Consider the following 23041-nt stretch of genomic DNA (forward strand, 5'->3'; position numbering starts at 1 on the left):
TGGCCACTGGGCCAGGCACTGGTGGCTCTGGGGGGCGGGCAGCACTGGGTGGGGGACTGGCCAAAGCTCTGCTGGTGGCTCTGCTGGTGGCAGCATGGGTGGTGCTACTGCTGGTGGCACTGATGGCGTTGCTGATGGCCCTGCTGGTGCCATTTCTGGTGGCCCTACTGGTGGCAGTGGTGGCGTCACTGGTGGTTCTGGTGGTGGCCGGGTGACAGCACTGCTGGTTGATCTACTGGTTGCTCTACTGGTGGTGGCACTGGTGACATCACTGATGGCCCTGCTGGTGCCATTTCTGGTGGCCCTACTGGTGGTGGTGGCGCTCCTCGTGACGTCACCGATGACGACCCCGCTGGTGCCTTTTCTTTGACGTCACCCCGCGGGGGGGCCGAGTCCTCCCGTCCGCTCGGGGGCGCTGTCGCGGGAGCCCCCCCCGCACACTTCCGGGAGCGGGCGGAAGTGACGCGCCGAGCGCGGTGGTACCGGCGAGGCGCGCGGCGGTGGCGGGGCCATGAACGCGCCTCCGGCCTTCGAGTCCTTCCTCCTCTTCGAGGGCGAGAAGAAGTGAGAGGAGGCGGCGGGGGCGGGACGCAGACACTGCTCTGGGCCGCGGGGGCCTAGGGGGGGAGGCCCGGGCTCGCCCCCCCAGACCCCCGCGGCCTCCCGGGCTGTACGGAGCCTGGGGAAGCCGCTCCCTGAGGTACCGGCCTGTCTGTATCCCCTCAGGATCGTCATCAACAAGGACACGAAGGTGCCCAACGCCTGCCTGTTCACCATCAACAAGGAGGACCACACGCTGGGGAACATCATCAAATCGTGAGCTGGAGGCGGGGTGTGTTTAAATTTAAGGGAGGTGTGGGGATTTTTTTTCCCCCCTCAGAAAGTTGGGCTCGATGTTGTCAAGGCAAAGCAATTCTGCCTTTAAACATGAGGGAATAGCCTCCGTAAACATGTTCATAACGCCCTGTTTGAACATATGTTGGGAAAGCCTGTCAGAAACATGGCTTTTTAATTATTTTTAATATTAAAAAAAACATTTCTGTGTGTACTGCATGATTGTTCACTGCTGCTTTTCCGTTCCAGGCAGTTACTGAAAGACCCCCAGGTGTTATTTGCAGGCTACAAAGTCCCACACCCTCTGGAACACAAAATCATCATCCGTGTCCAAACCACCGCTGATTACAGCCCCCAGGAAGCTTTCACCAACGCCATCACGGATTTGATCAGTGAGCTCTCCCTCCTGGAGGAAAGGTTCAGGGTAAGTTTTTCTTCTTTCTTTTAAAGTATTTGACCTTCTTGCAATTTCAAAGTTAAACAAAGGGAGGGGTAGTCTATTTTAGAGCTGCTATTTTAGGTCAATAAATTCCTCAAAGCCCCACAGCATCGTGTTGCTCAGCTCGTGTCAAGGCGTGGGGGAGCCTGGCTGCTCTTACGGGTTATTTGCACGCCCAGCAAAGGTTCCATGGGTGCTCTCTAATTCCTTAAATGGCCAGCATTGGTTTTTCTTGCAGTCATCTTGGTGTAGAAAACAATTTTCTATTTTTCAAGTGTATTTTTTTTTAATTTTACTCTCCTGCCAAAACTCTGGGACAGTAATTTTTTTTTTTAACCAGTTCTCATTGCTTCTGCTCAACTGTGCAATTGTATTTAGCCCCTGATTTTTGAGACTTAAATCTGCCCAAAAGGTGGTTCAGACAAAACTGGAGGGACTGTGAGTAGGATACTGTCTGTGTTGTGTTCTTTGATATGCTGGTGGAAGGTAACTTGTGAACGTGCACCACTCTAGCAAATACATTTTGATTTTAATTAAAGTATTATTTTTCTGGATGGTGTAGAGATTTTCACCGATGGTTGGTGGTTCTTTTTTGTGTTTCACAGAAGACTGTTATGAATGTTTAATCTGCCCTCCTCCAGTTCAGTTAACAGTCCTTGTCTTAGTGTCTGTATTTTTGTTTGTGTTTTACAGGTCGCTATTAAAGACAAACAAGAAGGAATCGAGTAAAATCACCTCATTTAGAGCAGTCTGTACTCCTGAGGCAGAACGATGTGCCTGTTTGTTAGCTGAATGCTATATTCAAACCTCCACCCATGGAGTTTTTTCCCCCCTTGTCCCACTTATGTTTAATTTTTAACAGCAGCAGCAATCTTTTGTACCAGACAGGCAGTCTGCCAGGAGGATGTATGTCTTGTTTGAGATGATGGATAAGTTATTAAAATGATTTCCACTTTTCTAATTGGAGCCTTAAGGCAAATATTTGTACTGTTGGTGAGTGTAATTCCAGAAAGAGAAGCTGCTGAGTGACAGCAGTAGATGAATTCTGCTTTTCAAGAAGTCTAGGCACTGCCAACTGAACCGGTATTTTGTTTTATTAAGTGTCATTTCTATAAAACAAATGCACAAACTGTGAAAACTTACAGTAAAAGAAACCAGATGTTTACAGTGAGTTGATGAGTTTAACAAATCTTAATTTTTTTTTTTTTTTTCCTCTTACACGTTAATAGCTGGTCTAGAAAACTTCATGGTTACATGGGTAACAGTCACTAATACTGAACTATTTCAAAGCATGGGAATGAAACTGTTACAAGGAACTAGGACTTCTTCCAAATCGCTGTTATGTTCACACTAGTTAGAACAACAAGGTAAGTAAAAGTAGGGTCTGATACCACATTGTTTATGAGGACTTCAGGCAGCTGGTCCCCATTCAGTCGAAGCTCTGGCCATTTGAGAATCTACGAGGAGAACAGTTTGGGTAGGAAAGGAACAGCAGTATTGGCTCTGGAAGTGGGAGGTTATTAGTGACTGCAGGGCCTGGTTTGATGGTTGGGTTTCTGTGGAATCTGCTTCCCTTCCAAGCTGGGGAAGCTGAATAAAAAGGTTCTTCCCTGCTCTTGAGGGAAGCAGTGTGGCTTTATGGTACTCCTCCTCCAGGAGCAGGGTTTAACACAGAGGGACTCGATCAGCAAGGAAAAAGTGAAAGCAGCTGGAGCTGACCATTGACTGGGGCAATGTGCTTGTAAAAAGCTTATGGAACACTAGGTCACGTCATACCTGTATATAATGGTAGCCTAAGAGCACACTGCAGTGAGAGCCTGTGAGTGTGTGTGCCTTTGTCGTGTAAGGGAACAGTAATTGCCCAAAAGAGGATTATCTGGAGGCCAGGGAAATGCTGAGCGAAAAAAAAAAAAAAAGGTGGCATGAGCATAGGGACGCAGTGAGCCCTCTCCTGTGTGCAGTTCTGCCAGGGAACAGCCGCTCCCTCGGCCATCAGGGAAATGGTGTCTGTGTAATTGTATCGTCAGGCTCTCCAGTTTAACAGCTCATTTTTTACCGAGGGCCCTTCTGCTAGGAAAAGCTGCCAAGCTGCAGAATGCAGGAGCAAACCGACATGCTTCACAGCTCCCAGTTCCTGTCACAGTTGTGTTTGTGTGAGATTTGAAAGATGGCCTCGGTCATGCTCTGGAGATGATGATTGCTCTTAATTGCTTGTGAGTGTTGGGTAGAGAAAACCCTGGGCGTGTTCTGGTGTAAATCTGCTCGACAGCCTGGGGACAGTGGCACCAGGGAGGAAGGGGGGGCCCAGCTTAGCCCCAAAGGGTACGTGAGACCTACCTGTGTGGGAGGGATCCTCTTGTCTGAGCGCTTTCCCTTTGCAGAGCTCCATGCTGTAGTGTAGTTTGAGAGGTTGTACATCCACACACTTCCCTTCTCGTCACCACAGAACACGTAGTCTTTTGCTGCAAGACCAAAAGAAGCAGCTGGAAAACAAGTGTGGAACTGAGAGTCCACTCCTCTGTAAACCAGAGCTCAAGGCAGTGCTGTAGGATCCCGGGGAGGATGTCATATTTTAGCAAAATCCTATTTCCAGCACAAATATATTCATCTACCTTACTCTGAAAAAAGTAAATTAAAGATAAATCAGCTAGCTTACTCTAGTACAGAAAAGCTAGTGGTAAATATTTTGGCATTTCTTTTTTCAGACTCTCTGGTTTTGGAAAGTGGCCATCAGATCAGGTTTGTTTAATCCTTGTTGGTCTGAAAAGCCAGCTGCCCTGTGTGTGGAATTCCTACCCCTAACTTCAGGTACAGTAAGCATTGAAATGGCTCTAGAAAAGCTGCAGGGACAAGCCCTCAGTTCTGTGTTCTTTGAAGACCTGTATGAGGAAGACCATGTTGGCACTGTACAGTCGGTGTAAACTGTAAGCCTGAGCTGTTCCCCTGTTTTATGGCAGATCATACAGCTGCATTTATGTATTATTTATGTACAGCTGGTGCTGGGCTGTTGCTGCACTGCACTGGAGCTGCAGGGCAGGGAGCTGAGGGCTCTTGTGGCTTGCAGAGGGGACTGAAAGCATCGCTTTGATGGGGACTGAAATCCAGGCCTCTACGGGCTCCTCCGACGGGTGAAAGGGGAGGCACACACAACTCTCCAGAGGAAATCTTGACCCATGCACCCATGTCTGCTGCAGTGACTGGTACAGCCTCGCTGCTCGCCCCAAGGAAGGGTGCTGCCTACCTGGGCAGGTGCTGAGCGTCAGGTAGGACATGTCTGTTGTGGACCACTCCAGCTCAGCTAGAATAACTGCAGAGACTGTTCGCTGGTATCCTTTCCCCTTTGTGTCAAAAGACCGACTCCAGCTCCATAAGTACATGCAGCCAGGTTTAGAGCTCTTGGAAACTAGGGAAGGAAGAGGGGAGAGGCTGGGTCAGTTGCTGAGCAGTGAAATGCTTCCAGCTGAAGGCAGGCCTCTGGTGAAGGTGGTCTGGCCCGAAGGTGGCTTTTAAGATGTGAGACCTGATACCAGCAGCAACTGTTTCTACCTCCTTTATTTCAGGATCATTGGAGGCTGCAGAGGGATTTTCAGTCCCATGTTTATGTTCCTGAACTGTAGAACAAGCATAAGCTATTGAGAAAGCCCCAGCCCATGCTTTAAGCACTCTCCCAGATGTGGGAACCCCTAGTTTCCCTGCAACAAACCCCCTGCTGCCACCAGCCCTTGGAGCAGAAAGGAGCTCTCCTCCCTTCCACTTTGGCACTGCTCGGCCAAGCGTGCTCTTGGGGATGGGTCCATCTGATTTCCAGTCCTGCTCAAACATGGGTTTGTACCTTTATCTCCCATTTTAGGGCAAGGTAAGTGACTCTGGGAGACAACTCCATTCTGTGTAGCCCCTCAAAAATCCAAAGAGGAGGCACACCCCGGTCAGTCCCTCTGCTCATTGTGCTGGCTTCAGCCTGCTGCACGCTGAGGTGCCCGGCTGTTTTTCTGGACTGGGCTATTGCGTTTGTACTCACCAACGACATCATCATTCAGAAAAGCCAAACCATCAACCCTGTGAGATGATGTCACGCTTCCATCCTCATCAGGAAACTGGAATATGGCTTCAAAAGGCCTAGAGGAGGGGGAAATGAGTCAAGTCCTGAATGGGCAGCAGTGGAAGGGCACTCGGGTACAGAACCCAGAAGGAAATTCATGTGTTAGTGAGTCTCTTGCCAAACTCAGATGAATTCCCACTTGAATGGATGCTTTCAGCCACCTGGGTTTATTAAGACAGCAGAAGGCTGCTTGCTGAAGAGACTTCTGTTTTACTGTATCTGTTTTTCTAGGCATCAGGATCAGTATATGTCAGCAGGGCACAACTTCACATCTTGTAATTTGTTTTCCGTGCTCCCACAGCGTGCCAGTTCCCTGGGTAACCTCACGTACCAGAAGCAGGGTAGGCCTTGCTGTGAGACTGGAACTCGATCCAAGAATTTACAAAATGATACGCCCTTAAGTTTTAGGGTGTTGTATTACAACTCCTGCCAGCCTTCCTTCAAAGCAGCCTGCAACACTGGAGCATCAACACAAGCTCAGGGCTGCTAGCTTTGAATACTCCTTTAGCATTACACTAGTATTTTTTTCTTGCCACCCTAGGAAGGGGAGTATGTTTTAGGTTTGGTAGGACATGCTGCTTTTCTTGCTCAGCCCTCTTTGGTTAGGAATAAAGCCTTTGCTAGGACTATCTCCTTGTTACGGAAAGCAAGTGCATGCCCCCAGCTTTTGGGTCTCACCTGTTTTTCTGGTCCTTATCCAGTTTTATATTCCAGGCAAAGCAGCCGCCTTCACAGCCAGCCAGCAGGTACTGATCTGGGCAGGTGGGGACCAGGGCAAGCCGTAAGGGAATAGAGAGTGCTTCCAGCAGCAGCAGCTGGCTGCAAAAATCAGAGAACAAGCAGTTAAGTGGTGCTGCGACGTGGTAGTTATAGGCTCCTGGAGTGGCCACATCTGGTTTTTGAACCTTTACCTTGCTTTGAAATTGTAGTCACAGTCTGGAATCCCAATGTCCCAGAGTGCAATTCGCTTGTCATAGGATGCAGCTGTGGGACACAGAAGAGAAGCAGGTAGTGACACCGCTGCTCATCTGGCTCTTCTCATGCTAGCTGGCAAGTCGACCTGTGTCACAGGCTGTAACACCCTAAGCCTGTGGCATCAGAGAGCTCATTAAAGCACAGCAGCAGTCACTGAGGCTCCTGGCTCAACACCACTTCACAGGCATTGTCAAACATGCACCATCAGTAATTTGCATTCTTATCCTGTGCTCTAGGAGGAGCAGATAAAAGTAAGTTGTTTCCTGGTGTCCATTACTAAGTTGCAGCTTCACAAGGTCATTCGTTAGTGCCCCTTTGAGCTCATGTTTCTGGTCATGGGTTCTAGTGGAATCTAAAATGCAAGCTCCAACCTCTACTCTCAGGCAGACGCCTCTTTATTCCACATATCCACAGCTTACTGTGCTCACATCCACTGCAGCTCCCATTGGGAAAGTTAGGAGTTAGGCGCTGATGTGAAGTCTGAAAGACACTTAATGTCTTTGTCACTGAGCTGATTGATATCAGAAACAATCCTAATAGGTGACTCTGAGTAATCTGGATCCTAATCAGATGGCATCCCTCAAACTCAGAGTGAATGGGTTAGTGTCCAGTCCCCAAACAGGCATGCAAAGACTCTCACTTGATTACTATAGATTCTTCTGTGCAATACAATGAGCCTTGCTGTCCCCACCATTATACAGATGTGCTAGCAACCTCCTTATCCCTCTAGGCTTCTGCTCTTTGCACTCCAGAGCTCCTTCTTGAAAAGTATCCACTACAGCTACCCGTGGTTTAAAAAAAAAAAATAAAAAAATCCACTTTTAATGGTTCATGTAGCACTCTAACCACTCCAGGATGTGGGTAATTGTATGCAAGAGAAACAATGTGCTGTGGGGTGCAGGTGTGGTCTGAATGGCTCTCTAACAGCTTACTTCACAGGCCTGACAATGCAGCTGCAATTTGTAACACGATGGTTCGTTCCCCGCTGGTCTGTAAGCCTTGGCCTCTGTGGGCCCTACTGTGGCAAAGCTCTCCTACATCAGGACCTGCATAAAAATTTCTGATGAGGCACAGAACTCAAAAAGATTTTCATTTATTCAGAAGCAATTAAGCACATAGTTTTGCTCATTAAAAAAAATGAAATCCACCAGCCCGTGATACGCTGCATTGCCCCCGCTGCCATGCTTGATGCGAGCCCTGCCAGCTGACCGCTCACTGCCTGGCCCCTAGCAGGCCGAGGCCGCTCTGGCTACCATTCTTCTTACTCATCCCTGCGGAACGGGTCCACTGCTGGGCTTGTTTGTGGCTAATGTGTGCATGACAGCACCCTGAGAGCTACAGAGGGAGAAACAGGAGCCGCTGCGCCTCAGCTAAAGAGTCTGGCTCTGTGCCTGAGACAGTTTGTACCTTCTGTAGATTACTGCCCTATGATACTAACAATCCTCTCTGTGCTTTTTGTATGTGTGTGTGGTCTCTACCTGCACCTGCTTGCACTGGTGACAATCACCTCCCCTGGTAAGGAAGCCCAGCCTTTTCTACATTAGGTACCAAAGCTAAAGAGATTCTGAACCAGAGACTTACTAAAGAGGTGAGTTTCTCGAGCTGGGCTGAAGCAGACAGTAGCAATGGGCTTTTTATGAGCCTTTATCTCTCCGTAGCAGAAGTCAGCTGCCACATGAATCAGTTTGACGATCCCTCTCCTCCCAGCAGCCACCAAGATATTATGAGATTTTTTCCGACTGTCGCTGATTTCCATTGTGAGGGTCGTCCATGCAACACTGAAAAACTCCTAGGGTAGAAAGGAACCAAGAATAGTGTGAAAGAGAACAGCCAGCAGGATGGCTGTTAGCTCAGAGATAAGACAACTATCCCGAGAGCTACCCTGGTGAAATGACACGACTATTCAAGCTGGAGCATAGAATCTCAAGACAACCCTCAGAAGAACACAGACTATCAAAACAGGATGTTTATTCCTCCATGCTGTCAAGCAGTCTTAGCAGCGTGGATACACATACGTATGCCTGTGTCAGAAGAGAGGCAGGGTAATCTTTTAACCTAACAAAAAAATAAAACCAAACCAGGCTAAAAGGATAAGCCAGAAATGTTTACTAGCCGTCTTCATCCTTTTAAGACCTGCCCACACTAATGCCTGAAACCCTTTCAGAACTCTGTCAGAGATACCATGTATACATGTATGTAATTACAATGGATTACAGTATTTCCATTCAATGCTCACTCTTCCCCCTTGCAACCTACCTCTGTAGGCACCTTATACTTTTTCAGCACCGTCCCCGTCTCACAATCAATCAGACAGACGGATTCCCCTCCACATGTTGCCACAGTTCTGCAGGAGCTCACAATGGGATCTGAAAGATGAAGAGACTAGGTGAGCAGTTCCCAGGTTCAGGGATAACACATGAAGACTGCAGCTTAATCACTGCCTGGTGCTCTCCCAGTCTCCTGTTTTCAAAGTCAAAGAAGAAGTATGTAAGCAAGTCTCTTCCTGACAACGGAGACCACAGCTTGAAGGAGCAGGGGTCTAACGCATGGAGTCTGCTGGGATTCCAGAGCCGGGTGGTTCTGGGAATCCTGCAAACCTCTTTAAGAGCTCACCTTTCCTGGCTCCACAGTCTAGCAATGGCTCGAAGACACAGGACCAGAGCTGCGTTTTAAAATCCTCGCGGCTGTTGCTTTTACTGTGACACTGAAGAAAATGCAATGGCTCTGCACTGACATCCTCCTACAATAAACCATCCACATTTAGAAAATTCATTCCCCTGACAGCGTTTTGCCTGTGATTGCCTTGACAGAACCCTCTACTGAACACAGCAATCTGAGTTAAACTAAGTATTTTTCACCCCTTCTGTGCTACAGAGAACAGGAGAGACTGAGGTGCCACCAATGCTCAAGAGACTCCTAAAGCAGCAGGCAACTGTTTAGAAAAGACGTGCCCAGCAGACCTCAGCAGTGAACCCCATTTCCTGCTGCAGAGAAATGTGAAAAACCCTTTAGATCCCCCTTGGTCTGAGCTGAGGGGGAAACACCTTTCCCCATGCAGCCATCAGTTTGACCTGAGAGCAAGCCATGCCAGTCCCATTTCTAAGAAGGGGCTTTCAGTGCACCACCTCAGAGCGCTGGTCCATCCATCCCCTGCAGGGGATTCACTGTCTCCAGGGGGGGCCTTCCCTGATGGCTCTGAGAGATTGAAAACAACAAGAAAAACCACAAAACAACAAACGTAACTCACAATGTATCTGGCCAATTATGAGCTCCAAGCTGTGTAGAGCTCTGATGAAATCTGAATGCGGCTCCTCCCACTAAACCAAGAGGCTGAAAGCCAGTCCCAAGGGGGCTGATGAACATACCTTGCCCTTGGAGTTCTTCACTGGGGTCAAGCTAACAACTCCGTTGTCCTGCTCCTGGTTTTTCTGTTCCCCTGTCAGCTGGCTGGATCTTCTGTTGCTTTGCCCCTTGGGAAACTGCTCTCCATTCTTATGTGTCCCTTCAGTTCCCTGCTCAGGGATTGCCTCTTTGGCTGGCTGGTTCGATGTTCTTGGTTTATCAGGAGCTGGATCATCCTGCACATGACTGGATTTTCTGGGATTAGCAACAGCCTCCTCCTCCATGTTTGCCTGGGACTTGGATCTCTTGTTTCTAGCGCCGAGTTTTGAACGATTCCTTTTCCTCTTTCTGGGCGTTACCACGACCTACAAGGCACGTTGTCAGTTTCTGCAGAAGGTTTCTAGCTTCCCTGAGATGTGCAGATGATTTGTAAGTCAGAGTTATTAATTATTCGAATAGAAGTACCCTCCCACAGTTACAGATCGGGTTCCAAGAATCAGACAGCCCAGAGCTGCAGAGTTCCTAGAGGCAGAAGCTAATGAAAATCACACAGCCAGGCTCATTTTCATCTCCCTTCCCTTGTCCCAGTTACTAGCGATTTACATACAATGTGGAAAAACAAATCTGGCCCATGGACCGAGGGGGTTCAGTCTGCAGCCATTTCAAAGAAGGCAAGCACCATCACAGTCTGGCCATGCATCAGCCCAGTTCTCTCATTAAAAATACCCCTTCCTCAAAGGAAAGGTGGAGTCAGTAGGACTATACTCATTAAATCTTTTGGGTCTCCTATGAGAATGGAAGCTCTCTCCTCTGGAAGAGCAATTCAACCATCACATTGCTGGGAAAGCTTCAGTCTGGCCATAAAGAACAAGCCTCAGCTGTTGAATACAGGCTGGAGCCTGAGACTGCCCCTACGGTTACCAAAGGGTCATAAATGTAAACCGACAAGTGCTACTGAATTCGTAAGAAATAAAAAGGACATTGCTAATGTAACTGGAAAAATCACCTACCTCATCCTCATCCTCATCCTCTGCAGCTTCCTTGGGGCTTTCTGTACTGTCTTCCTCATTCTCATCCATCTCCTCCTCTGGTTCAGGATCTGTGTTCAACTCCAGACCCAGTATGCATGCCAGAAACTCTTCTGCAATCATTTTCACCTTAGAAGTAAATACGTGGATACGTTAAAAAAAAAACAAACAAAAAAAGAAGACAAAAAGCAACAGCAGTCAAACTCTGATGTGTAATGACAAGAGCTGGTTTGCTAAGTTTGTAATATCTGCTTCCACTATTCTACATGAATTTCACAAGTGATGGAGGAGTCCTCAGCTGACAGCCTGGCAGGTCAAGTCTTCGACGTTACATGACCCAAGAACTTCACTTTGTCATGGGCAGCCAGGGTACACGTTTGCGAAAACAACAGCACAGCAATGAAACAAGACAAAGGAGAGATGGCAGCCTCAACTGTATGTATGCACATACAACTAAAACATATGTCCAAACTAAATGGTATCCATCCCCACTGGGGGTAACTACAGTTCTGTCATTATCTTTTCTCCTTTCATACAGCTTCCATCAAGACTAAAGATTGCCATTAGAGTTATTAGCAAATAATTAAGTACTAAGGATATTGCAGTCTTCTTAATTAGTTCAAGTATTAATATTGCTCATGAATTAAAAAACAATGTTTAATGACAGTCATTGCAATTTGGTGCACATTTATCCCTAGTGCTTCTGTAACCGTTTAACAAAGCGGTGAAGAAAACCAGAAGAAGTGATACCACCTGTCTGCAAGAGCCCTGACACCCTGAACCCAAATCCATAGAGCATTCTCATCAGTCTGTTCGGAATCAGGCTGCAGAGTCCTTGCCTGAAGAACAGAAGGGTAAGTGAAATGTAACCTACCCGCCAGCGGGTGAATTCACTCAGTGAGCTGGGCCCGTATACTACATTGGTTTGTACTGACTGCACGAACTTTTTCTTGATGGACTTCACTTGCTCAGGTGTGTATCTCTCAGGAAGTTGGTCACGGAAGAATTTTTCCCAGTGAGCAGTAACCTAGGCAGAAAGATTCAGTTTATTCAACAGAATACTACAGAAAACCAGAGCAGAAAAGCACAAGAGTACTTGTGAAAGCATTTAAGAAGTTGCCAACGCTGAGGCTCTGCCAGCTGCATGATGGCACTGCTTCCATTTATTTTATCAGTGGTCAAACCACAACTTCAGCTAACAAGAAACCCAGTGCCTCTGAACCAAGCTTAAGTGAGTGTGGCTAAGCAGATACCATCAACATGGACCCAGAGCAATGCCCGATTTCATGCCTCTGAATCCATAGCAAATGATCTTAAGAAGTCTTACACTGTGCCCTACTAACAGGGAGTACCTGACAGGTAACTGATTTATTATAACAGGCACGAGATAACGGGGATGTTTGAGTTTTCTTGTAGTTCAAGTGTGTGTGAGCAGGACAGGTGCATGCGTCATTCCCATTTATAAAGACACCTTGACTCCAAAAGGCTCCTGAACTATGGGCACAATCGCGCAGATGCTCACCTATCAGCTGAGTTTCCCATCTGAGAGTTTCTGCTGGGTAGTAACACATCCATAAAGCGTTTGGACCCAACAGACATTTTACATTTAGACACAGCAGTAAGAACTGGGCAGCCAGGTACAAAGCAATACCATCAGGGAAAGGTATATGGGGCACAGGCACCAGCACAAAACGAACAGCACGGGGGAGCATTTGGTGTCTCATTAAACAGCCAACCATGCCCAGCTGCCTGGAGAACAAGAGGCCGAGCAGCCCTCACCAAGACCCTTTGAGGTACAAGGTATTACACAGATAATGCTTAGCACAATAAGCCATCCCAGTCTTCAGTATCTGATCTCTCCGCCACTGCTACACAGAAGGAATTAACAAGATAACTAACTAGAATAAAAATGGTATGAGCAGTACTGCACAAAAAAAAAAAATATCTTTTTCATAACAGAACAATAATTTTGCTCAAGATCACAACATGTTTTGTGGGGACAGTCTGTCAGGAGCTAAACTGTGCACGTAAACGCGTGAAAATACAGTTCCAAACATGCACAGCTGAAGAAGAAAGAACAAATCCTTGTTCCTGGTGTATTTTGGAAAAAGCAAGATTATCCTGAGCTTGGTTTTGCGCTCCCCATTCCTGGGGCCAGAACTGTAACATAAATCAGATGGGGCGGTGTATGCAGCTGGTAAGTCAGCACCAGGCTTCTCCCATTTCTGAATGATGGTTGGAGCGACCTGAAAAACTAGAGGGTCAGACACAGACCTTGTTGGCCCTGCTCCTGTGATTTAAACTGAAGGCAGAAGTTGGCTACACAGAACAGGCAGAGCAAATGCAAGCAATGACCAGAGAAAGCAGCAGTGAGACATTTACTAGGTGGCCCATACTTCAGGCTGCACTCAGATCATACCAGAATTGTTGTTAACCGTTTGATGCTTGTTTGCAACTCTGTCATTAAACTGAGCACAGTATTTAGTTACTTCTCAGGTGTTCAGAGATTAAGAAAATATCACACATCTCTACCTTGCTGGTGAGCTTACGACTATTGACACGCCTCACGTGATTAGCCAGTTTGGTTATATCCTTGCCATTGAGTAGCCGAAGATTTTGCAAAAGAAACATTACTTTATAGTCATCGTTGAGCTAGAAAGAGAAGACATCAGAGTTACAAAAATTCTACACATGGTACTTGCTTTAGCTTTAGTTCTTTATTGAAATACAACCAAGGATGAGAAGAATGTATTTAGCCAGGAAATGCCATTTAGTAAAATCTTCTCAGCATTTCCAACTTGAATATTACCTTTTAGTTGTAAATTAATGTTCTCCTACGAGTTGGGAATCTTAGACTGCAAACAAAAGACCTGCCTCACACTTACGCAGTACTAACATCCAACGCAAGGTGGTGGAGCTGTAACCAGGCTCATCTGCTCAGGCCTGAGTGCAATGCAGGGTATTCTGTTCCCATCCTTTGAGCATCTAACACAGAGGAAGGCCTGCCCTGCCTCCAGTAAACGAATACCAGCAGGGCTTCTCTGGGTCAGGTGCGTTTTAGGTCAGATCAGATCCCCAGTCCAGTTCACCATACAGCCACACATATACTTCTGCCAGCGTGCAACAGGAAATAAGCATCTGGGGATGGCGATGGTGGCTGATGCCAGTTTAAAGCACGAGTAAAACTACAGTTTGGGATGCTTAAACTGTACAGTCAGCAGAGCCTCTGGGGAGAAGTCAGGAAAGCTAAACTAGACTAATCACCAAGTTTAACCTCTCACCAGAGGACCGAGTCTGCTCTTCTGGAGCACAAGGGGCACTGAAACTAACATGTAAGAAGGACATTTCTACACAGTCATTACTACATTTTACACAAGCACAAGATATCCTGCTTGATAAGCTACCTAAGGTGGGACTCTGGCCTGGAGAATCAGGAGTTCAGGATATCCAGATTTCCATATCTGAGTGGCTTTGGGCAAGTCACTTCTGCAGATTGGGAAATAGCAGCACAAACTGGTAAAGGGACGTAGAAAGACTGGCTGCTTTCTCAGATGCCCTAACACTTGCTGCCTAAGAAGAATATACAAGAACTAGGCATAAACGCTGTTTATTTCCCCCTCTAACGCTTAGCTTGTAAGGATGGGAAGTAACTCACTGTCAAGTACACATTGTTCTCGTAGGTTAGCTCCTCGAGCAGAGGGAACTGTTTCAGAGCAGTTACATCTTCCAGTTTGTTGTTGTTGCAGTTTAGGACACGCAGATCAGGCAGGGTTAGACTGTTGGGAAATTTGTCCAGTAAATTATCAGACAGATCTAGTTTCTGCAGATGCCTCAGACGGGAAAACAACCGCGGGTCTAAGTCTCCAGTCTTCAATTGCAGCTTGGACAGGCTGAAAACAAAAGAGAACATAACTGGCTGCAGTTCATTGGAAAAACAAGCGTTGACTTTCACAGGATACAAGGTCCCACCTGGTGATGGCTCTCAAGTCTAGCACAACTCCCTGGATAAATCTGACCAAACCTGCTTTTTCTTGGCTGTAGCATTCTGGACTGCAAGCACACGTACATAGAAAAGATGCTGTGTCTGAGCTAACAGACACCATCAGAGACTCAAGTCTACCAAAGGATTTGCAGTACAATTAACCTGCAGTCCAGATAAACCTCCTGTGGGTAACAGAGCTGGCTGCGAGCACTGAATCGCTGGAAAAGTTCTTGACCATAGAAAAAATTACTACCCTTCTGAGAACTTGGGTATTTTATTCCTTTGCAACATAAATTCAACAAAACAAGCTGTGGCAATACAAGACACTTACTCACTACAGAATGCACTAGATTCATTATTTCACTAATTGTTTTTAGAAATCACCATGTCACAACTGGTGTAAGCAATGTAAGACTACGGTGATTCCAAAAGGCTACTCCTGTCCTCCCCCTCACTTCATGCTGACACTTGCACTCACACAATAATGTGGCAAATTGGATCAGTTTGCTGATCTGGCTCAAAACTCTTCTCCTCTTCATTAGCAGTTAAGTTCAGGCCAAGTGCAGAGTAGGTCCCCAAAATCATTTGGCTGTTTTCAAAGAACTGATTTCACAAAAAAAAAGTTATTTTTTCCATTTCTTTTACAGTGAATTTTGCTGCAAAAACTTCCAATGGCAAATATGGAAATCTACCTAACAAAATCCCAAGGCTGCCACCAAAACAGAAGCATTCTGTCCTGAAAGAAGAAGTGGTACAATATTTGTGAGGGGGAAAAAAAGATACCTCTTCTCTGTAAGGAAGCGAAAACTGCATATTATAAGAAGGGTCATTTAGACTTGATTAGATCATTTAGTTGAGCTCCAAAGGGAGCGTCTAGTCCTGCCAGCCAACATCTCTTGAGGACGTAAGCCTGAGTTCCTTTAACAAACAGAATCTCCATCTCTAATGATTAGTAAAAAAAAGCCTTCTAAATATAAATTGTGAATAAATGAGGTAAATAAAATTAGGAAGCAAGACCACTTCTCCTTCACTTGTCATCTCAGAAGCCTAACCAGCCAGTCAAAGCATATAAGAAAGGTTGAACAGAATTCAGCTGGCTGCCAGGCTGAGTGTGACTACTCTGTCATTCTGGGGAGAAACTCAACAGTGTTCCCCAAATGGACCTTCTGAAACATAACCCTTCAAAACCATGGTACGAAGCTGCATGGAAAAAGCCACGCTCTAGAAATTCCCTACATCACTTTGTTACCCAGATTACTGCAGCCTATACTCTTCAGATAAACTTTTTGAGTTTCTCTCTAAAAACAATCATTTTAGCACAAGACAAACCAAAAGAAATAACGTTAAAGAGTACATATGAAACCCAAAACTCTTACATCAGCAACAAAAACAACGAAGGCGCCAGCCAGAAACTCGCTAGCTGAGTCACTCGGATTAACCAGTTCTGGAGTAGCGAAATTCCACTGTATTAAACACGTGGAAAGACACGTATTTAAGGATCTGAGCACAAAACTGTTTTTAGTGGTTTCTAAGCGTGTCAGAGTTTATTCTCCCTCTCTGCAATGTTTGGGGTACTAACATAATTGGATTTAGAGGAGATGGAAAGTGATGGAGGGACAGGAAAAGGGAGGGGAAATAATGCCAAAAATATTTTTAAAACTCTCTGAAATCCAGGCCAGAAGAGATTCTCTTACTCACATTAAGCAACTGCTAGCAAAGACAGAAGTGTTTTGGGGGTAGAGAGTATATCTTAGGGTTAGGAAATCAGGATCCAGCCTTAAGCAGTTTTACAGAAAGAAGGTGGCAGCATATATACAATATAAACGGTGAAAAGAGGTGGTAACTGCTGATAACCTATCTAGTGAACGCAGATCCACTAGTGCTCACTGATCCTGTGCCGAGAACGCCATCTCCCATTCTGTGCTTTGAAACCATCTCTCTTTTTTCGTAAAAATGCTTAGGGGAAGAAAGACAAAAAAAAAAAAAAAGGATCGCCAGGCTGAATTCAGCTGGAATTTTCCATGGGCCTGTCTGCACTTACTTCAGCGTCTCGATCTTTCGGAGTCTTGTAGATCTTGGAACCGCTCTTTCCAAAAGAAGTTCTGTAGTAATTTTTGACATTTTTAATCTCCACCCCTCTGCTGGAATCACTAATTAGTCAGCTGTAGGATCTCTTCTCGTAACCTTCCTGGTAAAACAAACAGGAATAAGAGGAAGTCCTTTCAACTGACTCCAAAAGAGGAAAAAAAAACAAACAGTTATGAGGTTAGCTACTGATTTTGCTGCTGTGTGTGAAGTCATCTTTTTTATATGGTTGAAATGAAAATACCAGAGATTGTTATGACGCTGGGCACACGCTCCCAACACGTTGATCCAACCCAGCTACAAAACAACAGCTTAAAGCCACAGACTTGCTGTAGATGGAAGCTGTCCACGGGGTGACGGCACTCGCGACTAGGGCGGTCTCGCAGTTACCTGTTTGTACCTCTCCTGAGCAACAGGGCTCTGCTCCAAGAACTCGGACACGCTTTCAAACAAACAGCAACAGTAAGAATAAATACACCTGTTGTGAACATCTTCCTCCCAAGGAAACGACACCGTGCGCTCACTGGCCTGACCAGATGGATGGACTCTTGGCTGACAACTTCTAAATTCTCTAAAATTTTGGGAAACTGAATTAATTACCAGAAATGTAAATACCCACCAATCAATAACACCATTTTCTCACCAAGGAAAAAAATCAACAGCATTCTGTATGTTATTGGTAATTAACAGATGTCTTCATGCATCATTGTGGGTAGGACAGTACACACACACACACATACACTGATATTTAGAATAACAACACTGATACAGCCAAAGTAGCTTCATGAAATTACTGGCTCATGGCTTACCACTCTTTCTGACACAGATTCCAAGAGAGGGAAATAAAAAAGAAAAGAGCTCCAAGGCCAGGCTCGCTCCTGTCTTTTTGTGTTAGTCTCACCGCTGCCTAAACGCCACTCCAGTAAATCGCGAGGAACACGCGAGGCACTAAGCTGTCCTTGGGCTCGACTTCAGCACCATAACACGCCTACAGCACCTGGACCGTCGGCTCTGATGAGCAACGGGGCATTGCTTTGCTAACACCTGTAAGTAAGGACAATCCTTCACGTATGGAATATTTTATACCAGCATAAAGAGCATTGAGCCTGAAAAACAGTTTGAACAGCAGCTGTTCAGGATGTGATCCTTCAAGTGACAGAGCTGTCCCTGAAAGCCAAACCACAGGATCAGGCCCTTAGTGCTGAACCTCACGAACCTCCCTAAGCTCTAGCACCTATAGGAAAAATTTGACTCCAATGACTGTGGATGTTCCCATCATCCTCTTTTGACCACACCAACACCTCAGACACAGCCGTGTCACCCGTGACACCACGGGAGCCGCAGGGCAGACCACGCCGTAACACGGCCCCATCACCACGACACGGGGGACGCTGCAGAAGGCACATCCAATTACCCCGGGGCCTGACGAACCCCGTAACCCGGCCTAACTGGGAACGGCCACCAGAAGCTGCCACCGACCTCCTGCCCCACGGCAGCACCTCTCGGGGCTGGCAGTCCCACAGCAGGGCAGAGATCAAAACGAGTGTAGTTTTAACCACCTCTCACCAGCGGGACCACCGCCTCACGGCGGAGAGCCTGGCACTGCCCGCTCTACCACCGCCATGCTAGGGATGACGCCGCCGCCGATGTCGGCCTCGCAGCCCATCCAGGGCCGCTTTCCGGCTGCCAGGCGGCCCCGGCGGCCCCTCACACCGCGGCAGCCGCTGCCCAGGCCGCGGGGCAGCAGCTGGTGGGCGCGGGCCGCGGCCCCGCCCGCGGGCTGGGACGGCGGCGCTGGCTTCGCGCCGAGGCGCCCAGGTGCGGGGCTCTGGGCCGCGGTCGCCGCCTCCCGCTGCCCCCGCGCGGCGCCGGCTGCCCCGAGCCCGGAGGCTGTGGTGAGGGGCCGTCGCCGGCCGCGGCCTGAGGTGCCCCCGCGGGGGGTGCACGCTGGGAGGCGGGACTACAGCTCCCAGCAGCCCCCGCGGCGCGGCCGGGCCCCGCACCGCTGCTCGGCGCCGCGGGGGCTGCTGGGAGAGCGGGTCCGTGACCTCCCCCCCCACCCGCCCCGGTCACCGGCCTGCGCTGAGCCCGTGTGCCCCGCGTGCCCCGCCGCCGCCCCGGCCCCGGGCACCCCCCGCTCCCCTCACCTGACAGCGGGCCGGGCCGCGGCGGCGGGAGGGGAGGGGAAGAGGAAGAGGAGACGGGGAGGAAGGGGCCGTATCCTCAGCGCAGCCGGCGGGGATGGAGGCGGCGGGCGGCAGCGAAGGGCCGGGCTGCGGCTGCAAGGGGATCCGCTCCTGCCTGCTCTGCGAGGGGCCCGCGCAGGCCGCTCCGCCCCCGCAGGTACCGGGGAGGGGGCGGCGAGGCGGGCCCGGCGGCGGGGCGGGGCCGCGGGAGGAGTTGGGGGGCGGGGGGCGCCTGCCACGTTCCCCTCGGGGCGGGCGGGGGCCGAGCTGGGGAGGGAGGGAGGGATGGCTCCGCGCCGAGGGGGCCTGGAGGGGGTGCGGGCCCCCCCCCCATGCGGGAGAGGGCCCCGGGGGCTGCAGGGCCCGCCGAGGTGCTGCGCCCCGAGCTGGGGACAAAGCAGGACGCCCCTGGGCCCGTGGGGGTTCACCTAAATAACGTTACAGATCCGCACCGCAGCCCCAAAAGCCAAGACAGACCTCACCTGAGCTCCGTACGTTAAGAAAAGACAGGCTCGCTACAGCTTAGCCTTTTGGCCTTCACGATTTTTATCAACTTTGCTCATTCAACATTTATTGATATGACAAACTGCATCCCTACAGCTGGCCTGAGGAAGACCGACCATTAATCTTATACATTTGGCACTGAGGATCATCTGTTCTTCCCCGTCTTTGCAGGATAAAGACATCACTAGGAAAGAAAAGCAGCTTCAGTAATGCTGGAGCTGTAAAAAAAGCAGGGAAGAGTTGCTCCCCAAAAGCAGCTGTAAAATTTCTCATAGCTACAAGAATCCTGTACAGACCGTTTTCATACCGCAGCATCGAGGCTTCAAGGGTAAATCATGGAAATACCTCATCTTGATAAGTTTTCCTCTCACTGCTTTTTTTCTTCTGCATTGTTATTTCCACAGGGAGAAGATAATTTCACTTACTGTCCAGCAACAGGCCTCGCTAAAGGAAATGAGCACTCGGAATTTGCTGGCTGGGCATTTCCTTTTCCAGGGGTATTTCTGACGGAGGAGTTCATTAGCGAAGATGAAGAATCTGAAATAGTTGAACTGATGGATCGGGATGACTGGAAACCATCACAGTCTGGCCGAAAGAAACAGGTTTGACTTTAGAAGCACGTTTGTTCTTAGATCCCTCTGGAAAAGGAAAGCTGTTTTCAGTTAAAACCCCAAACATTTAGATGTTTCAGTTAAAACCCCAAACATTTAGATGTTTCATTAAATGTTTTCCTTTGAAAGCTTTTCCTGAAATCAATTGCAAGAATTACTTGTAATTAAAGTCAACTTCTTGCATAAATATATGGTAGTTGTAACAAATCATACTTGATGGCGCATGTTCAGGCATTAAAGTTCACACACTCTCCACGTGAAAGAAGTGGGTGTGTTGGTTTGTTTTTACTTTACAGGTGAGAAATCTAATTCCAGAAAGATTAACGTAGCTTCACTGACTCCTTTTGCAACCTAGTGACCAGGTCACTGGAAGAGATGAGAACAGAACTCAAAAGTCTTGACTGTGAGCCCTGTAGGGACCACAGCCTCTCCTAGATTTTTCCTTAACACTAGCTTTTTCCCCCCCTCTTCTTTTCCAACAGGACTATGGACCCAAAGTGAACTTCAAGAAACAAAGGCTGAAAGCTGGTAGCTTTACCGGTTTGCCAAGTTTTAGTAAAAAGATTGTGGCACAAATGAAGGACTGCTCTGTACTAGGTGGTTTCTTACCTGTTGAACAATGTAACCTGGACTACGTGCCAGAAAGAGGTTCTGCCATTGACCCCCATTTTGATGACTGGTGGCTTTGGGGAGAGCGTCTGGTTAGCTTAAACTTGCTCTCAAGAACTGTGCTATCCATGTCTTGTGATTCAGAAGGCAGTATCCAATTATTTCCTGCTTTCACTAAAGAAAACAGGGAATTAAGCCCCCCTGGATCTTTTACACAGACGTCAGCGTGCAAAAATTCGGGCGAAGAGGGAATCAACTGCATTTTATCCCCAAGGCGTGTTCCAAGTCGAGAGGTGACTGTTGCCATTCACTTACCCCGGAGGTCTCTGCTGGTGCTGTACGGTGACGCGCGGTACAAGTGGAAACACGCGATTCACCGCAAGCACATAGAGCATCGCCGCATCTGTGTCACGTTCAGGGAGCTGTCTGCGGAGTTCAGCGCCGGAGGAAGGCATGAGGAACTGGGTAAAGAACTGCTAGAAATAGCTCTTTCATTTCAAGGAAGACCACTGTGATCAGCAAGAGGGAGCCAGAATTACATTTTGTTAGGAAATTTGAAAAATAAAGAACAGAATTTGTACAACTCGGTTTATTTCTGAAGTGTGCATAAGGAACCAGGTGTGTATAGAGATGAGCTCAATCAAATGGAAATTTAACAAACAAATAAGAGTGCAGTGAAGGGTGGGCTGCTTGTTTCTTTGAAGATTCTCCTGGGCAATGGGACCTTTTAGGTGAAAGTCAGAAATGAGCTGTTGTATTCATTAGCTGAATTGTAACAAAATACAAAAAGCAAAATAGCCAGATCTTAAATTAAACCAAGAAAGAAACTTAAAATCATTAAACTGAGCTGAATATCAAACAGCCCTTGGCACAGATTCAGCCCAAGCCCTGCAGCAGATTTTAACCTTTCCTGGCCCGTACTTGGTTCTGTCACACTGCTCTTAGCGCTGCACTGTGCCGCAGAGGCACAACCATCTTCTCACCCGCTTCAGACAGGTCCTTTAGAGATGAGATCTCCAGGGGAGAAGGGTAAGCAAGCATCTCTCCACAGATAGATAGTACAATACACCGAGAACTAATTAAAGTAATTATTCTTTGCTGAAGATTCATGCTCTAAGTGAGGATCACTCATAAATATGGTGTGTGACCTCTATCTTCTGGGACCAAAGAGCAGCATTTGCAGAGGGCGGATGCCGACTCCTCTGCAGAGACAGCTTGGACGGAGTTCAGCCCAAAGGCTTGCACAGACTGTGTTATTTTCTGATCGTTTGTCATCTCTGAACCTCGCTGTCAGCTCTCAGTAGCAAGAGTCTGATTTTGGGAATAAGCTGGGCAACAGACTGCAACACTGGCAGCTATCATTTTTTTTCTTGGCACCTCCAGCAGTCAGGTTTGAATCATGCCTTGTACCTAGGATTCAAGCAGTCATTTGTAGCAGCAGCTGATCTGAGGCCATCTGTCTGCTCTGAACAAACTTTGTGCTCTTGAAAATGAAGCTGTGCCGTGGAAGAGGTGTAATCCTTTAATAAACACAGTTGTGTCGGCAAAATCATTCAGCCCAGTCACACCTACAGCAGTAAAACGACGCTTTACAACGCTGCCTGGGTTTAGTTGGTAAGGAAAGGGGACACATTTATACCCGGGATCTCAGCGTCCCTGCACAGCTGTATTCTGCCCCAGCAGTGCTTCCTTGGCACAGCACACAGGTTTTACCATACAGTAATGCACTCGTGCCATAGACACTGCCCTCCGCTCCAGGCTCTGCAGAGGAGGGAGCTCTTCCCCCAACAAAACAGTTACTAGAAAGCAGTTGGGTGAATCAGGATACTTTTTATCACATTAAGCTAATGGATAAAACTACAGTCCTTTGCGGCTGCAATGAAACAGTTTCAGTTTAGCCCAGTATTTAAACAGTTGTGGACATCTACGTGATAATTCCAACAGGGACCGGCGAGCAGGGCTCCCACAGGCAGCCCTAACCCCCAAACCTCCATCCAGAGCGTCGCCCACGCGCTCGGGCAGCAGTTTCAGCAGTCATGGCGTGCCCTCTCTGACGGAAACCCGGCACTGCAAACGCAGCCAGCCACATGCCACAGGCAAGGAACGCTTGCTCACGGCGAGCTTTATCCCAGAAAATTTCTCCTAGGCTGCAACTTCTCCAGCTCACTCCCCAAAGCAGGGCCTGGTGCTCTCAAAGTAGCGGTTCCTCACCTTTTTCTGGCAGACTGGTGTGATCAGCACTGTGCTGCTGGTGTCCACATGTGTGGATGTGTGCGTGATGTCCTCACGCCAGCACCTGGAGCTGCCGTCGGAGCAGAGGACTTTCGCCCAAGCAGGAGGACACGGC

At 47.9% G+C, this 23041-nt stretch overlaps 4 protein-coding genes across 4 annotated transcripts in view; 3 read left to right on the forward strand and 1 right to left on the reverse strand.

Annotated features, from left to right (window-relative positions):
* Positions 1 to 23041, forward strand: part of HSPB1 (heat shock protein family B (small) member 1) — a 163976-nt gene that overhangs the window by 113012 nt on the left and 27923 nt on the right. The gene's annotated exons all lie outside the window — the stretch shown is intronic.
* POLR2J (RNA polymerase II subunit J) lies at positions 459 to 2438 on the forward strand. Its single transcript, XM_068415651.1, has 4 exons — positions 459 to 564; positions 727 to 816; positions 1084 to 1258; positions 1967 to 2438. Exons 1-4 carry the CDS (start codon positions 512 to 514, stop codon positions 2000 to 2002), a joined length of 354 nt encoding a protein of 117 aa, XP_068271752.1. The 5' UTR covers positions 459 to 511; the 3' UTR covers positions 2003 to 2438.
* LRWD1 (leucine rich repeats and WD repeat domain containing 1) lies at positions 2350 to 19151 on the reverse strand. The gene is made up of 16 exons (XM_068415649.1): positions 18932 to 19151; positions 16741 to 16887; positions 14373 to 14607; positions 13250 to 13369; positions 11592 to 11744; positions 10700 to 10846; positions 9713 to 10054; positions 8961 to 9087; positions 8604 to 8713; positions 7929 to 8136; positions 6284 to 6356; positions 6051 to 6191; positions 5292 to 5389; positions 4515 to 4676; positions 3611 to 3735; positions 2350 to 2730 (listed from the first exon to the last, which is right to left on the reverse strand). Exons 2-16 carry the CDS (start codon positions 16818 to 16820, stop codon positions 2590 to 2592), a joined length of 2262 nt encoding a protein of 753 aa, XP_068271750.1. The 5' UTR covers positions 16821 to 16887; positions 18932 to 19151; the 3' UTR covers positions 2350 to 2589.
* Positions 18853 to 21277, forward strand: ALKBH4 (alkB homolog 4, lysine demethylase). The gene is made up of 3 exons (XM_068415650.1): positions 18853 to 19127; positions 19879 to 20076; positions 20568 to 21277. The coding sequence occupies exons 1-3, from the start codon at positions 19026 to 19028 to the stop codon at positions 21207 to 21209; spliced, it is 942 nt and encodes a 313-aa protein (XP_068271751.1). The 5' UTR covers positions 18853 to 19025; the 3' UTR covers positions 21210 to 21277.

The sequence above is a fragment of the Nyctibius grandis genome, chromosome 18 (assembly GCF_013368605.1).
Source record: "Nyctibius grandis isolate bNycGra1 chromosome 18, bNycGra1.pri, whole genome shotgun sequence".
Taxonomy (NCBI): domain Eukaryota; kingdom Metazoa; phylum Chordata; class Aves; order Nyctibiiformes; family Nyctibiidae; genus Nyctibius; species Nyctibius grandis.